We start from the raw sequence: 19354 nt of genomic DNA on the forward strand, positions 1-19354 counted from the left end.
CTTTGCAGAGTACAAGAGGACCGGCTCCCCCTCTCAAAGCGCTTACCATCTAAAATTTAAGACGAGAGTCACAACAAAGTGTGCAGGGGAACCAGAGGCAAAGAAAAACGGGAAGAATGTGCATTCATTCCAGTTCCACATTCTTACCCTAATAAAATGAGTTGAGCAAGTCTTTTCCTCTCCAAGGTATGTACATCCCTTCCTGGAAGAGAGGGAATGGACACTGTTTACTAGAACGGGCATTTAAGCACTTATAGTGCCAGGGAATGGAAAGAATGGAAATTGCATCTTAGAAGAAGATTAGCAGGACTGCAAAGGTCTGGCCCAGATAAAAATCCTCCCCCACCCCTTCTTCCAGATTTCTGGTGAAGCGTAGCAGAGAATGCGACTGACAGTTCTCTGATGGGGCCCCTGCAGCAGCTCTCCTTCAGTGTGGTGGAAGCGCATTGTCTCTTCTGATGACTGTTAAAGGAAGATGGGGTCCAATACGCTTGGGAAGGCTGCAACGCTGGATGAACTATTACGCACCTGCATTCAAACGTTTGGTATGAGTCCTCAAGGATACCTTCTTGAAATGGTTACAAATGTATGCGTTTGTACATGTATACCCATAGTATCTTTGATGTGGCTGGTATATAAAAAGAAGGGACATTCCCGAGATGCAATTGTCAAGTCACTGACAGTACGCAAGGCCACGCTGCACCACTTCCAAACAAGAAATCAGCAGAAGAAATTAACACAGTATTCTTGTAACTGGGTGTAAATAGATACAGTTGTAGAAAATCAGCTAAAGCATTTTTTAAAAGGAAAAGTCTTCAGATAATAAAGGAGAAGGCTGTGAACAATGGCCTAGGTAGCCAGAATCATAAGTCATTTGCCAAGACTAATTGAGGAAGGCTTTTTTTTCCTTTACTGTGAGAAGGTATTTAGGGCCTTTTCACACCTGAAAAATAGTGCACTCCATATCATTTGAAGCATTCTTTTTCCTGTGTGTACATGGAGAGGGCTATAAACACATGCTCAATCAATAAGAAAACTCACAGTTTACTTGAAATGATGAAATATTCCTACATAAAGATTACCGCCATCTTTTTATTTATCTATTTAATTTTAATCCCATGCTTCCTCCATGGAGCTCAGGGCAATGCGCACAGTTCTCTCCTACCCTATTTATCCTCATGACATTCCCTGAGAGAGGTGAATGACTGGCTCAAGATCACCTAGTGAGCTGCGCGGAGTGGCAGTTTGAACCTGGGTCTTTTCTGCATAGTCTGACATTCTAAACACTACACTAAGCAGGCTAGCATGAAAGAAAAATGTAATGTGCAAAGCAGCTCTGAAGAAAAGCAACACTAGTCAGAAGCAATCAGGAACCAATTACAGGAGGGGGTTGTTTCTTTTGGCCAAAGATCCTCCACAAAGTAAAACGACACAGGCCGTTTATGCAGGGTCAATTTTGATGCTTGCTCAAAGCTGTTTTTTTAAATGCAACCTTTAAAATGCTTATTCAAGGTCCAACGCAAAAGGAGAAATTCCACACACACCCCACTCGTCTGCTCCTTTGTTCCTTCCATTAGCAACCTCCATTTGCATAGCCAACATGCAGCTGTGAATTTTGCACGAGTCTTTGAAGGGCTTCTTTGCGGCGAGGGAGGAGCAAACACAGGGTTGGTGTGGCACCCTTTCTTTCTTATCTTCTGATTTCATTGCTGATCATTGTAAGCTGTGTTTTTTACCTTTGTTTGTATTACTTTAATATATATTTGAATATATGTACATTTGTGTGTTTACACGCACATGCTGTAATGCACGTTGTCCTGTTTTGAATGGCTCGTCTGTGGTTTTACAGGTCACAAAGGGGAACTGAATAATAATAATTTGCCAAGAACCTTCCTGTTAATGCATCGCTGGTATCTACCTTCCACAGAACTGGCAAGCAAACTTCTCTCCCTATATCCTTTAAGAGATCTACATTGGTGGAACCAAGAATCTATTTATAATTCAAATACTTTCAGTGTAGAAGTGTTAAAACAATAAACTGAAATAATGTGAGATTTTCAGCTCCATGGCGGCTGGGAGCGCCACAGCTGCACCACCTCCTCCAAGGCTTCCCAGCTGCCGCAGAGAATAAAAAAGCCTTTTTAAAAATAAAAAGCAAAAATGGGGGAAATGCCCCATTGAACAAAGCGAGGCTGCCCCACGCTGCAGCTCAAGGGGGTGTTCCCAGGGCAAACAGATTTAGGAAGTTACTCACAGGCAGCTCCGCCCCAGGAACTCCCTGGGAACACCTCCCCCATGGTGGCGCGAGCATCCACTTTCAGGATTCAAGTTTATTAATACGGTCGACTGACCAATCACGTGCCAACACATCAAAATTTCCAGACACAATAGTTTTGCACCGCAGAATCACAGACTGCCCGTACATATAAAGGTGTAAGGTCAACAAAAGCAACCCCTGGTTAAAATTATCATATTAAAATTGATAAAATTATAAAATATTCTAACAACCATTCTCTAATAAAGCTCTGCATATTTTAACAGCAACAGCGCAGAACTTGGCAGTTTGGAGCGTAAGCTGAGGGTCTTCTCCCAACAGGAGCTTCTTTGCCAAAAGCTCAACTGACTCATCAGGGAATTTATCAAGTAGGGGGGACTGTTTCAGGATTTAATTCTCAGAGTGGCTGCTCTGGAGGGGTGGCCAGCGGAGCTCCCTATTCCGTGTTAAAGTAGCACTTACGCCAGCGCGGGGTCACGCCGGCTCATAAGGAGATTCGGACCCCCCCCCCCCAGGATTGCAACCTTTGATTTACAACTGGCCATTGGGAAGAATTAGGCCTTGTACAATTTTACCGATTATGTGAATTACAGTTAGTTGTGGAGACCCTAATGTTTGTCCTGATGTGTTTTAATGATGTCCTGTCTTTGATATTTCTTATTATGCTGGGGAAAAAAGTTCTTACTTTTGTCATGAATAGACATGTTGAGAATGTGTTGCCGATATATATAACTTCTGCTTATTCAAACAAGAACTATAGCTTGCAGATGTTATAGAAAACCAAAGGCACAGAGACTTCTTTAACTAATTTACATATAGAGATGCCAGCGGAGAAAACACAGACGAAATCCGCTTAAAAATCTGCTACTTTATGAGGTAAGTGGAATTTTATTCCATTGGAAGGGTGTGTGTTCTCAGCGTACTCAAAAAAATTTCTTGATTGATGACTGTGCAGAACATTGGTTTATATTCTCATTTCAACCATCCTGAAAATGAGCAAATGTTGGTATTGCAAAAAGGACATGAGATCAGGAGATGAAGAATTATTGTATTGAATGATGACTTTACAGAGCTGAAAGAGGGAAAGAGGCAAGCAGGATCTTTGCCACCCACCATCTTTTTCCATAAAAGTTGAACACACTAGGGAAATAATTTTTGACACCTAATTTCAGGGCACTATGGGTCAGTATCTAGCACAGTGGAACCCACTCTGCAGCTTGTGGAGGGCCACATTTGCAGTTACCACCAACCAAAAAAGCCACATTTACTTCCACCCCTGGCATGAGGCCTGCGCCTCAGGGAGCCTGACAGCTTACCAGTCCTTCTGGCAATGGTTTCAAGGTGGGAACCACACGCCAACCACAAGCACCAGTGGGTAAGGACGTTGCCCACTTTCCTGAAATATGGGACAGGTGCCCTGTTGGGTAACAGTGCTTACAAGAGCTATAGCTGATCATGGAAGAAAGCCACATGTGTCTCCCGAGCCACTGTGAGTATCTCTGATCTAGGGTAAGCAAGCAGGCAGTGATTTTCCCTCACGCTAGCAGAAGAAGGAGTAATGATATTTAAAACGAGGAAAATATCATATTGTGAATGGTGGTGATGTTTATTGACTGAGGCAGGAGATGGTTCCCAAATGGTGATTAATGGGCTTTGCAATGCATGTGAGATTTTGGCCATATTCAAGCTCAGTTGCCCCTTCATTCCAGGGGTAGGCCCTGTTAATCTACTGCAGCAAAAACAAAGAGTCTTCGAGTGCCTTAAGGAGTAACAGATGTTATTTTGACCTAAATTTTCATAGATGAAACCCCTGTTTCTGAGAAGTACAAGGTGTGTCCTCAGATGGTAGATACTGCATAAACTGGCACAGAGGGGGAACAATTTGCAAGCAGTAGGATCAAAGGCAATGAAAATGTAAGGTGGATATTTGTAACATTTTATGCAAGGTGACAACTCACAGCAACAGTAACAGGTGAAAACACAATCTTCCTTTGCCCTGCTATTAACACCCTTTAATCCCCTTGCTGTAATCACAGCAAGGCCTATAAAGGGGTAGACATTGCAAGTAGCTGGGTAAAATGGGAAACCTAACCCACCAAGATTAGGTTAATTCATGTCATCATATTCCCTATTACTATGTATGGGTGTGAAAGCTGGACAATGAAGAAAGCTGACGGGAAGAAAGTAGACTCCTTTGAAATGTGGTGTTGGAGGAGAGTGTTATGGATACCATGGACCGCCAAAAAAACAAATCAGTGGGTTATAGATCAAATCAAGCCTGAACTGACCCTAGAAGCTAAAATGACTAAACTGAGGCTATCGTATTTTGGTCACATCATGTCACTGGAAAAGACAGTCATGCTAGGAAAAGTTGAGGGCAGCAGGAAAAGAGGAAGACCCAACAAGAGATGGATTGACTCAATAAAGGAAGCCACAGCCCTCAATTTGCAAGATCTGAGCAAGGCTGTCAAAGATAGGACATTCTGGAGGACTTTGATTCATAGGGTTGCCATGAGTTGGAAGCAATTTGACGGCTCTTACCGGTAACACACACACAACCTGCCTGGGTGTTATATGAAGATGATGAGCGAGCTCAAGAATACAAGATACTGGGCAATTGCAAATTCACTGTGAGTAAGTAGGAAACCTTTCCAGCATGAAACCAGCATGGCTCCATCGTTTCCCCACATGCTCTGTTCCCATCTTACTTGATATAGCAGGATGGGAAATGAGTCCCCCCCATCTGTTTCTACAGCTTTAGCGTAATTAGCCATTTCTAGATATTCATGAGATTTAGGGTAAAAACGGATAAACCTGAGAACAGGAGGGGGTTTAGATTTTTTTGGCTCTGCTTCCTACCCCCCACCTTTTCCAACAAATTTTAAACACAATTTTTAAGCAGTTTAAAATTGATCTAGAGAGCAGAGAAAGTTGGTGTTACTAACACAGGGGGCAGCCAATCAGCACTGTATACAGCTGCTCTCCAAAAAGCGGGGAGGTAGTTTTGTGTGGCACAAGGGTTGGCAGATCATGCCATGCTAATCCTGCTTTTGCCAAACGCCACGGTGACATGTGCCCGCCTCCCAGCCCAATTTGTTCCAGAAGGCTGTATGTTTGTCTAGAAGTACACCCCTAACCTGAGTCCCTGGAGAGCCATTGCCGGTCTGAGTAGGCAATACTGACTTTGATGGACCAAGGGTCTGATTCAAGAGGCAGCTTCATGTGAACCTCAGCCTCGCCACTGAAGCTATATCTGTTTTCACTCTTCGTTTTTCAGTCAATTAAGTACATTCACACAACTAGTTAAGGACACTGGATACCCACTGAGGTCCGATTCTTAAATTGCCGTTGCGGTGAGGTCGCCACTTTAGTGTGTGCTTGAGAATTAGCAGTGTATTTTGTTTGTCCCGCGTGGTTTTACTAACAGATGTTACCCGGCAACATGGGATCAAACCATGAGGAAGTGGTGACCACGCCATAACAGTGAGTTTCAAAGTCATCCTGAGAGACCAGAGCAGGAGGTGTGCAATCAATAGCAGTGGACTGAGGGCAGCCTGTTTGCTTGGCAACACTTCCCCTGACTCCTTGAGAAGGGCAAAGCAGGACCTCCAGTTCACGAACACATTTGAATCCCCAGATCTCACTAGAATCCTTGTAAAGCCAAGGAATACAGTGAGGATTTAGGGAGGTGGCTCCTCCCTTCTTTTGCAGCTGTTTAACACTGTGGTGTGATGTCTGAATGCAGGCTGCCCAGCAAACTGTGGTTGGTGGGTGGGTGCTAAGCTGGGATTCTGGCTTGTAACCAGTTTTAAAACTAATCAATTAATGCCTGGGGAAGGCACTGGCAAACCACCCCGTAAACAAAGTCTGCCTAGTAAACGTCGGGATGTGACGTCACCCCATGGGTCAGGAATGACCCGGTGCTTGCACAAGGGGACCTTTACCTTTATTTAATTAATTGTTATTGACGCTAAACATGGTTTGTCGTAATACCCAAATGCAAAAAATTCCCATAGTGTGGTGTGGCGGTTAAGAGTGGCAGACTCTAATTTGGAGAACTGGGCTTGATTCCCCACTCCTCCACATGAAGCCTGCTGGGTGACCTTGGGCTAGTCACAGTTCTCTCTCTCGGCCCTCACCTACCTCGCAAGGTGCCTGGTGTGGGAGGGGGAAGGTGATTGTAAGCCGCTTTGAGACTCCTTACAGTAGAGGAAAAAAGCAGGGTATAAAAACCAACTGTTCTTCCTCTTCTTTTTCTTGTCAGCATCAAACCCTCCCCTGTCAACCTCACTCACAGTGCCTACAGAGAGGAAAGCAGAGGACAACAGAAAGCTTTCCTTGTGCCTTTCTCCCTTGTCCCTCCTCCCTGTTAAGCAGCAAAACATCAAAGAAGGAAGGGGCGAGGGTTGAAAAAAGTCTCTTTTGTTTCATTTTCAGAGATGTGTATTTGCTGGACAGAAAGGGAAGGGGACAATGGCTGATGATTTGCGAGAGACAAAAGGGGGAGAGGGCTGTTAATTTCCCACCCCCCAGAATTTAAATATTCAGAAATTTAGTGGAACAGCTAGACAGAAATGAGGAAGGGGAAGGAACTGAAGGAAGGCATTTGGCTTGCTGTAAGTTCTGCCACCACCCCCACCCCCAAATTCCCTTCCATTCCTCCTCTTCCAGGTTGCATATTACGGTAGTGGGATTTTGCCAGCAGCCCTAGCAATGCAAGGCAGCTCTGCATAGCATCCTGGTAGTCTGCTTGGAAGCATGATCTGGAATTTACAAACTGTGTACTTTTGTGTCTGCTTGGTAGGCCGACTATGATTTGTACAGGAAGTTGAGGTTTAAACACATCACATTATATTGTGGCATCTGAATGCAGACATAGTCTGTGTTTTAGGGGACTCAAGAGTAAACTCTATACCATGCTTTTAGACAGTGCCCAACATCTGTGAGGCAGGGAAAAGTTCAGTTGGTGGGAATTTTCCCAACCATTGCATCAGTGTGATGGGAGAAGCCATACCTTTGGGATGTCTTCTACCATATAACTAATTAATGGTATGAAGCTCTCTTTAAGTCAATATTTAGTTAATTTGGTTTTATAAAGATTAATTCTTAAATTTTTTCTAGAAAATTAGACTATAGCACACTGGCATGTAGTTAAAGAATTCTGTGGGTTGATAGCTGAATGAACTTTTCTTTCATGGTTTTCAGATACTGGATTTTGGAATTTCCTGCAGAATTTAATCTGGACCTTGGCTTGGTTCGTCTGACTGAGGAGTTTCAAGACTTAGCTAACCACCTGGGTTATGAAGAACACATCCACCTTATCGACATCTCTAGTGTGTAAGGATCCTAATCTGTGAGGTGCCAAAGACTCATTATTCAGCACTAAAATAATATTTGGCAGTGATAGTCAAGCAGCAAAGAAATGTTAAAAGGCTGTCTTAGTCTGGGCTGTCCCACATTACACAATATCCACTTAAAGGATTCCTTTGTCAAGTACTTTATAACCCCTTCTATGCTGCTTCTGGCTGTTTCAAAGCAGGAGAAAGTTTGTAGACCACAGGCAGGAAACATCCATCTCTTCCATATGAACTCACCTTAAACTTCCCCTTTAAAGGGAGAGGGGCCATGACCCAGTGGTAGAGAGCACACTTTGCATACAGGTGGTTGCCGGGTCTATCTCTGGCATCTCCAGTTGACAGGGTCTCAATTAGCAGATGCTGAGAATGGCCTTTCCTTGCCCGAGACACTGCAGAGCTGATTCAAGCCTAAGCTAATGCTAAGGACGATGGACCAATTGTCTGACTTAATATAAGGCGGGTTCGTATAACTGCAAGCTGTACCATGAGACTGTCTCTCATTCCCTTTCTTACAAATGTAAGAATGATGGCGATGCTGTTCTGCAGCACAACTTAGGTAGGAGGGTGGCACAGGCACATGTCTTGACTCATGAGTTCCATGAAATGATTTAGGATTTTTCCAAACTTCATAATCAGGTGACGGATCAATTTGGCTACTTCTCTGTCCTTCAATAGGCCTTTTTGCAGTGCTTAATAATTTTATACATTAGAAAACTGAAAAATTATTTACTGTTTTTATAGTCCGCCTTTATCACTGAAACTCAAAGTGGTGTTGGTTATAGTGTTGGTTGATAATGGTCTATACAAAGAAACATTTAATTAGCCCTGGGTAGGCTGATATAAACAATATGAGACATCAAAAGAGCTAGGACTAGGATTACTGATATCTGAGTGAACAAAGCATATTAGGCATGCTACATAGTGTGGATATAATGAAGAAAAAACAGTGTTACATCTAAAAAATAAGGAAACGGCAACAGGGTGATATGTGCAGCAAACTGGTAATACATCCTATATATACTGTCCCTTTCCTTTTATAAAGCACTTTCTTGAACTATTCTATTACAGTATAGCCCTATTATCTTTATCAGGTATGACAGGCTGATCTAGAAATAATTTCATGGCAATCTTTAGGAAGAACATTCAAAACAGGTAGGTCTTCACCTTAACCTCATCTTGCCTGACCTTCTACTTCACACCTTTATTGGGTGCTTTGGCAATGTCTTAGCAAGATTCTAGCACTAGTCCCACTGTTCTGTCCCTGGGCAGCAAGCGCTGACCATGACCCCTTTATTCTCTTTTACAGTCCCTCTTACGACTGGATGAGAAGAGTCACACAAAGGAAAAAGAATGCCAAGAAGGGGAAAGCTTGCCTGCTGTTTGATCACCTGGAACCCATCGAGCTTGCCGAGCACCTCACCTTTCTGGAGCATAAATCTTTCAGAAGGATATCTGTAAGAAATCTACAATGCCAGATGTCACTTAGGTTATGTGACCAGTACTGCTTATACCTGGGTTTGGTCTGATTCATGAGGGATTCCATTAAATATTACTGGGAGTCTCGGGACAGGTTCACACATACACTTATTGACTTGCTTATTTTCATGTGTGAATCACAGATTAATCACAACAGATCGAACTGTCGTGTATCACGTGGCATCAAAAATACAATAGGTTTCAATAGAGCCATTTCACACGTTGGGTAATTAAGTGATTGGGAAGCATGATTTGTGCCTGTATCCAAACAGAGAAACTGGATTAATTTCTAAGTTCTTGGTTTCTAAGATTTTTAGAATCAAACTTTAAGAATCAAACACTTAGCTCCAGGTATATCCACAATCTATCAGATTAAAAGTTGTTTGCAACCTTCAATTTGCTGATAGTACAAATGAATTAATAGTGAGTTCTGCTGTTTGAACTAATACCAGCAAACCAGGCAGGAAACCTTTAGAGAGTTTTTATCTTTTATTGAAAAAAGAAATAGTTCTCTTTATAAGGCAAGACATTAGAAAATACTAGCATGTGAAAATTAACCCTATAGCTTCTGCAAAAGCAACTACCAACATTATCAAAACTCCTACCATTTCTCAACCATATTAGAGTTAGTAAAATGTAAAGCAAACCAGATTTCAGGTTATTGTTTTAAACTGCTTTTAGGAATTTTTCTATAACCCCGGGTCTGTCTGTCTCTCTCTCACACACACACACACAGAAATCTCACCTTATTTCTTCTGAGAGTTCCTTCCAGAGAAACCTGATTTGCTTAACACATCAATGCATTTATATAGAAAAATAGCAGTCTTACCTTACAGCAAATCTTTTCTAACTTAAATGATTGGCTATTGATGAGGTAATCAAATAGGTGCGTCTAAAAAGGATATCTGATACCTGCTCATTATCTTTCTTAAAGCAAGATTAGAAGGCCAAATGCAATAAATCTAATGTTTTAGTAACTGTTTTAATTAGCTGTCAAAGATAAAAGGAAAGCCTTATGCAATCAGATTGAACTGTAGATGACCCTGGCATGAACCCACAACTACAGGAAAACATGCATGATCAGCAAGAAAACTGGTGATCTTATCAAAATACTGCCACAGTACATTCAATGGGGGACCTGCCCTCAGACCACTGTTTTCTTGCCCAAGTAGGTGGTCTACAAAGTAATATGCAGCTTTTGATGAGGATAGGAGATAATAAAATTCAAGGAGTGGTGAGATTTGTGAAAAGAGGAGCCAGGAACAGATGCTCAAAACCATTTAGCATCCTCATTTAGCATTGTCCACTTCGAAATCCTCAAGTTTTGAAAAAGAAAAGGAGATTGCTGACTGAAGGTTTGATGAGCACAGTGGAACACCTTGCCTATAAAGATACACAGTTGTTGGAGTTAAGTGTTTTTGTGAAATAAAAATTGTAAAACACTTTGCAGTTTAATATAAATATGTCAGGTTAGATTCAGACTTCTGCAAGCAGACTTCTGCTCAAGCAGGTAGGGTTTTATTTTTGCTCCCTCCTTCTGTGCACTCCAACAAACCACTTCTGAGGTCTGTTTCGGAAGGTTGTCATGTTGGTCTACAGTAGAACAGCTATATTTGAATCCAGAAGCACCTTACAGGCCAACAAGATTTCCAGGGTATGAGCTTTCAAGAGTCAAAGCTCCCTTCATCAGATACTAGGTCTGTAGGTCCCTCCTAGGGTTGCCAAGTCCCCCTCCCAATCGGCAGGAGGTTTTAGAGGGATGGGGCTGGGGGGGCTGTGTGTGTGTGTGTATGTGGGTGCTCGCATATGATGACATCATTTCCAGTTTAACACTTAAACTCCCAAATTTTGGGGGGTTTGAGTGCTAAAGTAGACAAGGCGATGCAGTGTTTCTGGAAGTAAAACCAGAAGTGATGTCATCGTGTGTGCCCATGTGCACATGCAGCCACAGCTCCAGAGCAGCTGGGTGGATTGGCGGGCAATTGCCCACCAAAACCACCCACTTGCCAACCCTAGTCCCTTCTGAAAGGCATAGTATGTGGCACAGTAGGCTGCTGATGGATGTGGCAATTGGTGGAAATCAGCAAAAAGATCCCCACCTTCATATGAGCAAAAGTGCCTTCCATTTATATGGGAAGCCCTTTGAATCCCAGGCATTATAATCTGATCAATAAAGCATCTTCAGTGTTACTTGAGTGTTATTCACACAGTAGCAGATTTAAATTAAGTCAACTGAATATTCGCAAAGGTGGTGTACGGTGAGAAATTGAAGGTTACGGTACTTACCCGGGGCCTGGGTTGCGAATCCGGGCCAAGGGAAGTGCAAAAAAGTACCTGAAGGTCAGGAGAGCCGGAACCGAGCTCACGCAGCAGGCAGCTGCTGCGTGGGGCATGGGGCAGGATACTTGACAACCCGGGAGGGCTCCTCCAATCAGCTGAGCCCTGATGGTTTGAAAGGGCCAATTGGAGTGAGCCTCCCTGAAAAGGAGGTGGGGGTGGGGGAAGTCAGAGGAAGAGTGAGTTTTCACTCAGGTCCGCCCCCAGTATACAAAAAGGGAGCGGGCTTTCAGAGCCCCTCAGACCGCCATGGGTCGTCGCTTCCACCCTCCACTCCCTTATATGGTGGTTTGTATGATACCTGTCACAGCTTAGGCAAGGTAAGCATTTGGGCTGGATCCTGTTGGGAATAGGCGGTCTGCGAACCCCTTTTTCCCCTACGAGCAGGGTCCCCTTAAGGGATCGGGAAGTGGCATCACGTAAGATTAAGATCAGCTCAAGGGATAGTTACTACAATGCCACTTTCCAGGTGGCAGGGTATCACCTAGCGGCACACGCCCAGGTGATTCCGGATACTGCCACACCTATGTTCACTCCCAGCGGGATCGCTGGGAGCAGGAGTCACACATCAAGCCACATTGGGGTTGGCTGATGTTCCAAGATCCAGCCCATATGCCATGCCAATGTTATCACAGCTGTTTAAATTTTGAAAGTTGTGGCCAATTATACTCCAATCTTATATAGTCACAGTTTGTCAAAATTATAATCACTGATTGTTATAAAGTTATATTTTCAACTTAACTGTGGTTGTGTTGTATTTTTGAACTTCCCCACACTATTGCCCTGGTTGTGCAAATTTTCTGTTAGATTTTCCTAAGAAGTTGGACCTTGTCAGAAGGTGTTGGTCTGGCATATTTATGTGATCTGGGCAAACCCTATCAATAAAATGATTTCCTTTGTCTAGTTTACAGATTATCAGAGCTATGTGATCCATGGTTGCCTGGAGAACAACCCAACTCTGGAAAGATCCATTGCTTTGTTTAATGGCATCTCTAAGTGGGTCCAGTTGATGGTCCTTAGCAAGCCAACCCCCCAGCAAAGGGCGGACGTCATCACCAAGTTCATCAATGTTGCACAGGTAATGCTGACCTTGCAGCTAGTTTTAGTCCAACGGCATGAAATACAGTCAAGTGCTGGCCACGGATATGGTATAAAAAGAGAATTCAGAGACTGGCAGACATCTTTGTTTTTAATTACTTATTTTATTTGGACAAAATATAGTTTTCAAGACTATCAGCCCAATTCCCAATGCAGTAAGAAGCATCAATAACAAAAACTGCAGCTAGCAACACTGAATCACACACAAACAATGGGTCATGTGGAGCACAGAAGCAAAAAAGGCTGGGTGAATAGATTTCTACCTGATGCCTATAACTACATAGGCTGCCCATCAGTCAGAATCTAGCCACTACCACTACATATGTGTGTATTGGGTTTCATTTGTTCACCACAATAGAATGTGATGAGCAGGTGGAATCAAGGAGCTGGCTTTTCATTTTTGATTATCACGCCAGGTTTATCAATAAATATTCAAATAGCCTAAAATAGCAGATGGATTACAGAGTACACTCATACTTCTCGTTTCTCACCCTAAGGTTACAATTGCTAAGTTTATGCACTTGGAAAGAAACTCTAATCAACTTATTTTCAAGAAAATATGTTTAAGGTAGAGTTCCAAGATAGTAGCTGTTGTATTCTGTAGACCTCTTTCCCAAAAATATTTAAGTCTATTGATAACTCGACTGAGACTGTTTGATTTTCTTATAGTATACATATTTGAAATACCTTTTGTAAGTTCCGTACATTTTAAAACTCTCAGCCCTTCAGTGCTTATTCCTATCATAAGCCTAATAGCCAACATCCACCACTCTATGCCTAGTGAATAGTGACAGGACTTTTGCTAGTCACCAGAGATAGGTACCAGCCTCCTATAGGTGGCTGTTGCAAAGCTGGCTCTTGGCCTACTTGAGTAATGGAGCCTGTAAGTCTCTGACTCTTTAACAAGCATTCGTATGTCTGATTTCCCTACAGAAACTTCTGCATCTCCAAAATTTCAATACACTAATGGCAGTTGTGGGAGGACTGAGCCACAGCTCTATTTCGCGTCTCAAAGAAACTCATTTCCACCTTTCCACAGAGGTTACAAAGGTATGGAAATAACAATATGGCAGTAAATTTCTGCTCCTTTACATTTATATTAAAAAGGAACGTAATTTTTAAAAAAGAGAGATTTCCGACTGAAGTAAGGGAACCTGAAAACAAAATCTTCATATAAAGTTGCTTCATATGGAGTCAGGCCATTGCTCTATCTAATCCACTGCTGTCTCCTTTCCTGCTCCCTTGAGCTTCCAAAGGCCCTCAGATGATGAATCCTTCTGCCTGGGCTCACACTATGTGGAGTCAACATTGTATGAAATCTACTTGCATGACTTGTCCATTTTCATGATCCCCCCAGGGTGACCAGGACATCTGAAATGTTGCCCCTCAAGTTTCTTTCCACTCAACAGACCTAAATTTATATTCAGAGCACTACTGCCTGCTAGCAACATCTCTCAGAGGTCTCAGGCATGTATGCTGCTGTTACTGTTGGATCGTGGCCAAGCAAGTGCTGTTTCCGGGCATCCAATATGCTTCCCTAAGTTCCATGCATTTAATATTGAGCAAAGCAGTGCTAAGAATTCTTCAGCAGAGTCTTGCTTCTTCTGTGCCTTGTTGCAGGATTGGAATGAAATGACTGAACTCGTCTCCTCCAATGGAAACTACTGCAGCTACCGCAAAGCTTTTGCTGATTGTGTCGGCTTCAAAATCCCAATCTTAGGAGTCCACTTGAAGGACCTGATCGCAGTCCATGTCGTCTTTCCAGACTGGACCGATGAGAACAAAGTCAACATTGTTAAAATGCAGCAGCTGTCAGTCACATTGAGAGAGCTGGTTGCCCTACAGACAGCCTCTCATCATCTTGAGCCAAACATGGATTTAATTAACCTGCTAACAGTAAGTTTCAGGAAAATATAGATTTGGAAACCTATCTTCTCATTCTCCATTCAGATCAAGAAGGTGGTGTGGGAGCCTGGAGTAATTCAACAGCACTGCAAATTAGGCTTTCCGGATCCCCGCTGGAGGCGGGGGATCTCTTGTGGCCATCGGGAACTTCCTTGCCAGTGCTCAGCTGGCCAAAGGGGAGTAAAATGATAGGAGACCAGGGGGATGTCAGCAGCATCCCTACATACTGGCGTCACTCCCCATGCACCCAGAAGTGATATCAGTACATTGTGAGGGGATGCTGGGGACATTCTGGCATTTGGGCAAAACTCTACGATAAAACTAGAGCGTTCCCAGCAGCCCCTGACAATGCACTGATGTCACTTTCAGGCTCTTGGGGAGTGACATCAATGTGTCACTGGCAATGTCAGCACATTGCTGGGAAAAGCCCCCATTGCGGGGTAAGCCCCCCTGCTGGTTGCCAGGCCCTGCCTGGCAACCCCACCGCAAATTGAACAGGTTGAAGGGTTTTTGGAAAAAAATAAGATTAACTAGAAGCGTGCAAAAATGATACGACATAAAAGTATTAGGGGAAAAAATAGTTTAGAATTATAGGAAGGTTTTTATATAACAAAATGTGTTTTCAAAGATCAGATGTTTGTAGACAGGCGTATATGGGAGATTTTTAGTAGGGCAGACTTTCATGAACTGAGAGGCGTGGTGAGAGCCAATCCATGAGCAAGAATGCTGGAAGGGAAAAGAGCAAGCGAAAAGTGGACTCTCTTAAAACAAGGTCAAGCCATCGCTATTCCGGTATGACAGAAACATGGCAGGTGATCCAAGATGCCAGTGTGGATGAACAGAGAACTCCATGATAAGCCAAGCAAGAAAAAAGAAATGTTCAAGAAAGGGAGGGAAGGACATACCTCTAAAGAAGAATATCTGTGGGTTGCTAGGCACTGTAGGTCAGTCACCAGAGAGGCCAAAGCTCAGAGTGAGCTGAGGCTAGCCAGGGAGGCTCATTAAAACAAGAAAAGCTTCTTCAGATATGTGAGAGGAAACACAGGTAAAAGAGGTGATTGGCTCACTGTTGGGTAAAAATGGAGACACTTTGACAGAGCACAGAGAAAAAGCAGAAAATCCCAATGCCTATTTTGCCTCAGTTTTTCCCCTGAAGTAGAAGATACTGCAGTAGATTTTAAAGGGGTCAGTCTGAAAGCATCTGAAGGACAACTTGGTGATCCAGGGAAATCAGCACAGATTTGTCTCCAACAGGTCATGCCAGACCAATCTCATTTCCTTCTTTGATTGCGTGATGAGCTTACTGGAATGGAAATTCCGTCAATGTTGTTTACCCGGATTTCAGTAAAACTTTTGACAGGGTTCCCAATGATGTTCTGATTGAGAAACTGGAGGGCTCTGGACTGGACTCTAGGATAATTAGATGGATAAGGAACTAGTTGGAGAACCGCACTCAAAGAATGGTTGGCAATGGCATTTCAATCTGATTGGAGGGAGGTGTCCAGTGGGGTGCTATAGGGCTTGGTTCTGGGCCTGGTAGTTTTCAATATTTTTATAAATGATCTGGATGTGGGGGTGGATTACTCATCAAATTTGCAAATGACAACAAATTGGGAGGATCAGCGAACACACTAGACATAGGATTCAGTGAGATCAATGGAACATAGAATTCCATTGACATAGAATTCAATGAGATTCAATGGGAAAGTGGGTGCATGTGAACAAGATGCAGTTCAACAAGGATAAATGCAGAGTTCTACATCTGGGTAACAAAAATGAGAAACAGGTATACTGGATGGGGGTTCTCCTTTGAATAGCAGTGTGTGTGAACAAGATCTTGGGGTACAGGTGGACTGTAAACTCAATATGAGCAGCCAGTGTGATGCAGTGGCAAAAAGGGCTAATCTGTGGTCTTGGGGTGTATCAACAGAGGCATAACTAGGGGTGTGCATATCAATATGCCAAAAAAATTAAAAAACCCAAAAAATACACTTTTGATATTTTTGTGTTTTTTTACCGATATAAAACATGATGGCAATAAAGGGAGTCAGAAAAGCGGATCACAAATAATGCTGAAATGTTCAGCGTTATTTGGACCACTTTGGCCCTTCCACCATTTTCCCCCTCCCTCCCCTCTTCCCTCCCTCCTTACTTACCTGCTGGCTGTTTCGGATCCACGCCACCCACCTTCTCTGGACTCCAGAGAAGGGGGTGGCACAGATCTGAAACAAATTCATGCCACTCCCCTACTCTGGAGTCTGGAGAAGGCAGGTGGCATGGATTTCTTTTAAATCCATGCCACCCCCTTTCTCCAGACTCCAGAGAAGGGTGCGGCACAGATCTGAAAGAAATCCATGCCGCCCCCCTTCTCTGAAGTCCGGAGAAAACGGATGGCATAGATTTCTTTCAAATCTGCGCCGCCTGCCTTCTCCAGACTCTGGAGAAGAGGGTGGCAGGAATCTGAATGAAGGGTTGGCAAGGATTTGAAAGAAATCCATGCTGCCCTCCTTCTCCAGACTTCAGAGAAGTGGGGCGGAGTGGATCTGAAAGATCCTGTTTTTCGGGTTCCAGTATTTTTTTAGTTTGGATTTATTAACCCAAAAATTTTCAAAAAAAACACCAGGTTTTCGGATTTTTGAAAAGTTTTCTGGTTTAATAAACATAAACCCAAAAAATACCAAAAAGAAAATTGGTACATACCCCTAGGCATAACATCCAAATTGCAAAATGTCACAGTCCTACTGTACACTTAATTGGTCAGGCCCCACCTGGAGTACTGTGTGAATTAGTGGGCCTCACATCAAAAAGATGTGGACAGAATGGTGCGGGTGCAGAGGAGAGTGATGAGGATGATTGGAACCTGGAGACCAAGCCCTACAAGAATAGGCTGAGGGACTTGGGAATGTTCAGTCTGAAGAGGAGGAGGTTGAGGGGGGACATAATTGTTCTCTAAGTATTTGAAAGGCTGTCACTTAGAAGAGGGCAGAGAGCTGTTCCTGTTGGCAGCAGAGGATAGGACTTGCAACAATGGGTTTAAATTACAGGCAGAAAGGTACTGGCTGGATAATAAAGAAAAATGTACATACCATACGATTAGTTCAGCAGTGGAACAAGCTGCCTATGGAGGTGGTGATCTCCCCCTCACTGGCAGTCTTCAAGCTGCGGCTGGATGAACACTTGTCAGGGATGCTTTATGCTGATCCTGCATTGAGCACAGGGTTGGACTAGATGGATTGTACAACCCCTTCCAACTCTATGATTATGTGGTCCCTTAATAGCAACCTTCTGAGTCCAATCCATAAGGAATGGTTTAAACCACTCCAAAGCATGACCCTTGACACCTACTTCTACCTCTAAATATCTCAACAAGATGGCATGGTTCACAGTATCAGACTGCAGATAAATCTAGTAAGAGCCCTTGTCTACGTTCAAACAGAGACCATCAACTAAAGGGCCACTGATGGATTGCATAAGAAGACAAAGTTAACTGAGACAGAAACACAACCAGGACTTGATCATGGAAGCCAGATCAATTTTTTCCAACCAAGACTTGGTCATGCAAGCCAGATCAATTTTCTCCTCTTCTATTCACCCAGACAGGAGTGCAGGAGTTCCTTGCCTATCTCATATCGCACAGCATTATTGAAGAAACAGAGGCTTTTGCACTGGCATCTCAGGATGGAACGGAGGTTAGATAAGCAATAAGCACTTTTACGTATCATGGGCCACCACTGAACCAAGGAGCAGCATTTTGGCGGGTGCATTGAGCTGCAGCTGGAGGGGCAGCGGTGGGAAAGTTCTCTCCTATGGGCAAAGCTCCACTCATAGATGGTTGGATACCACCCAAATTAAAAGGATCAGAGTGCTTTTCTGTTTTTGTCTTTTGCCATGGAAGTACTCTGGGCACACTAGATCCTCACTGTCACAAAAGTTTATGAAAACTGAAAGGATTCCAGTTTGCATTTCGGCATACCATACAGAGTGATTTATATAAAATTTGGTAGAGCGCATGTCTACATTAACAGCTGGTCCAAATGTTATTACTGCTGCAGTGACCTGAATTGCTTTCAGTCTTCTTTCAGTCCGTTTTTCCTTACATGTTAGTTAAAATGTTGAAAATAAATCCATAACTATGGGGAAAGTGTCCGCGATAAAGGTTCTTTTTTTTTAATTTGACAAAGTAACAGAAATTGATCGAGCACCAAGACTCACAGTGCAAAAAGAATATTGTTCTTGCTCTGAACTGTGCGAGTTTACCATTTATCTGATGTATTTTTAGTTTTGTAGAATAACAGAATAACAGCCTTCAATTTGCAAGATCTGAGCAAGGCTGTCAAAGACAGGACATTTTGGAGGACTTTCATTCATAGGGTCGCCATGAGTCGGAAGCAACTTGACGGCACTTAACACACACACACAGAATAACAGAAAATAAATGATGGTACATAGTCTGAAGGAGAGCGTCTTTTCATCTAGTAGCAACTGACCATCAAACTTGTGTTGCTCAGTGGACCAGTTTTTAAAATTATCATGAGTGTGCTGTATCTTGCAGTAATTTCACTTCAGTAGGATTAAATAGCTTCAATACTGGAGTCCGATGGACCCAAGTAACTATGGTTTTGTTGACATTCATCCCTTGTTCCCCTTGGCTCTCCTATCCCTCTCTTCTGTTCCCTTCTCTCTCCACGGTCAGTTGTAAACTTCTTCTGGAAAAGACAAGCATGCTAGGAAAAGTTGAAGGCAGCAGGAAAAGAGGAAGACCCAACAAGAGATGGATTGACTCTATAAAAGAAGCCACAGCACTCAATTTGCAAGATCTGAGCAAGGCTGTTAAAGATAGGACGTTTTGGAGGACATTGATTCTTAGGGTTGCCATGAGTCGGAAGCAACTTGACAGCACAACATA

The 19354-nt window shown here is 43.1% G+C and overlaps 1 protein-coding gene across 1 annotated transcript in view; it reads left to right on the forward strand.

The window, feature by feature from the left end:
- The first annotated feature begins 407 nt into the window (after window positions 1–407).
- The window catches only part of RASGRP3 (RAS guanyl releasing protein 3), a 39073-nt gene continuing 20126 nt past the window's right edge, over window positions 408–19354 (forward strand). Inside the window, exons 1-8 of the mRNA XM_056853352.1 lie at window positions 408–545; window positions 1850–1952; window positions 3089–3151; window positions 7481–7612; window positions 8939–9086; window positions 12350–12523; window positions 13477–13593; window positions 14164–14439. Of these exons, the coding sequence (XP_056709330.1) occupies window positions 476–545; window positions 1850–1952; window positions 3089–3151; window positions 7481–7612; window positions 8939–9086; window positions 12350–12523; window positions 13477–13593; window positions 14164–14439 (1083 nt within the window). The 5' untranslated portion in view covers window positions 408–475. The remainder of the gene's footprint in view (window positions 546–1849; window positions 1953–3088; window positions 3152–7480; window positions 7613–8938; window positions 9087–12349; window positions 12524–13476; window positions 13594–14163; window positions 14440–19354) is intronic.

Source organism: Euleptes europaea, chromosome 7, assembly GCF_029931775.1.
Source record: "Euleptes europaea isolate rEulEur1 chromosome 7, rEulEur1.hap1, whole genome shotgun sequence".
Classification (NCBI taxonomy): Eukaryota; Metazoa; Chordata; class Lepidosauria; order Squamata; family Sphaerodactylidae; genus Euleptes; species Euleptes europaea.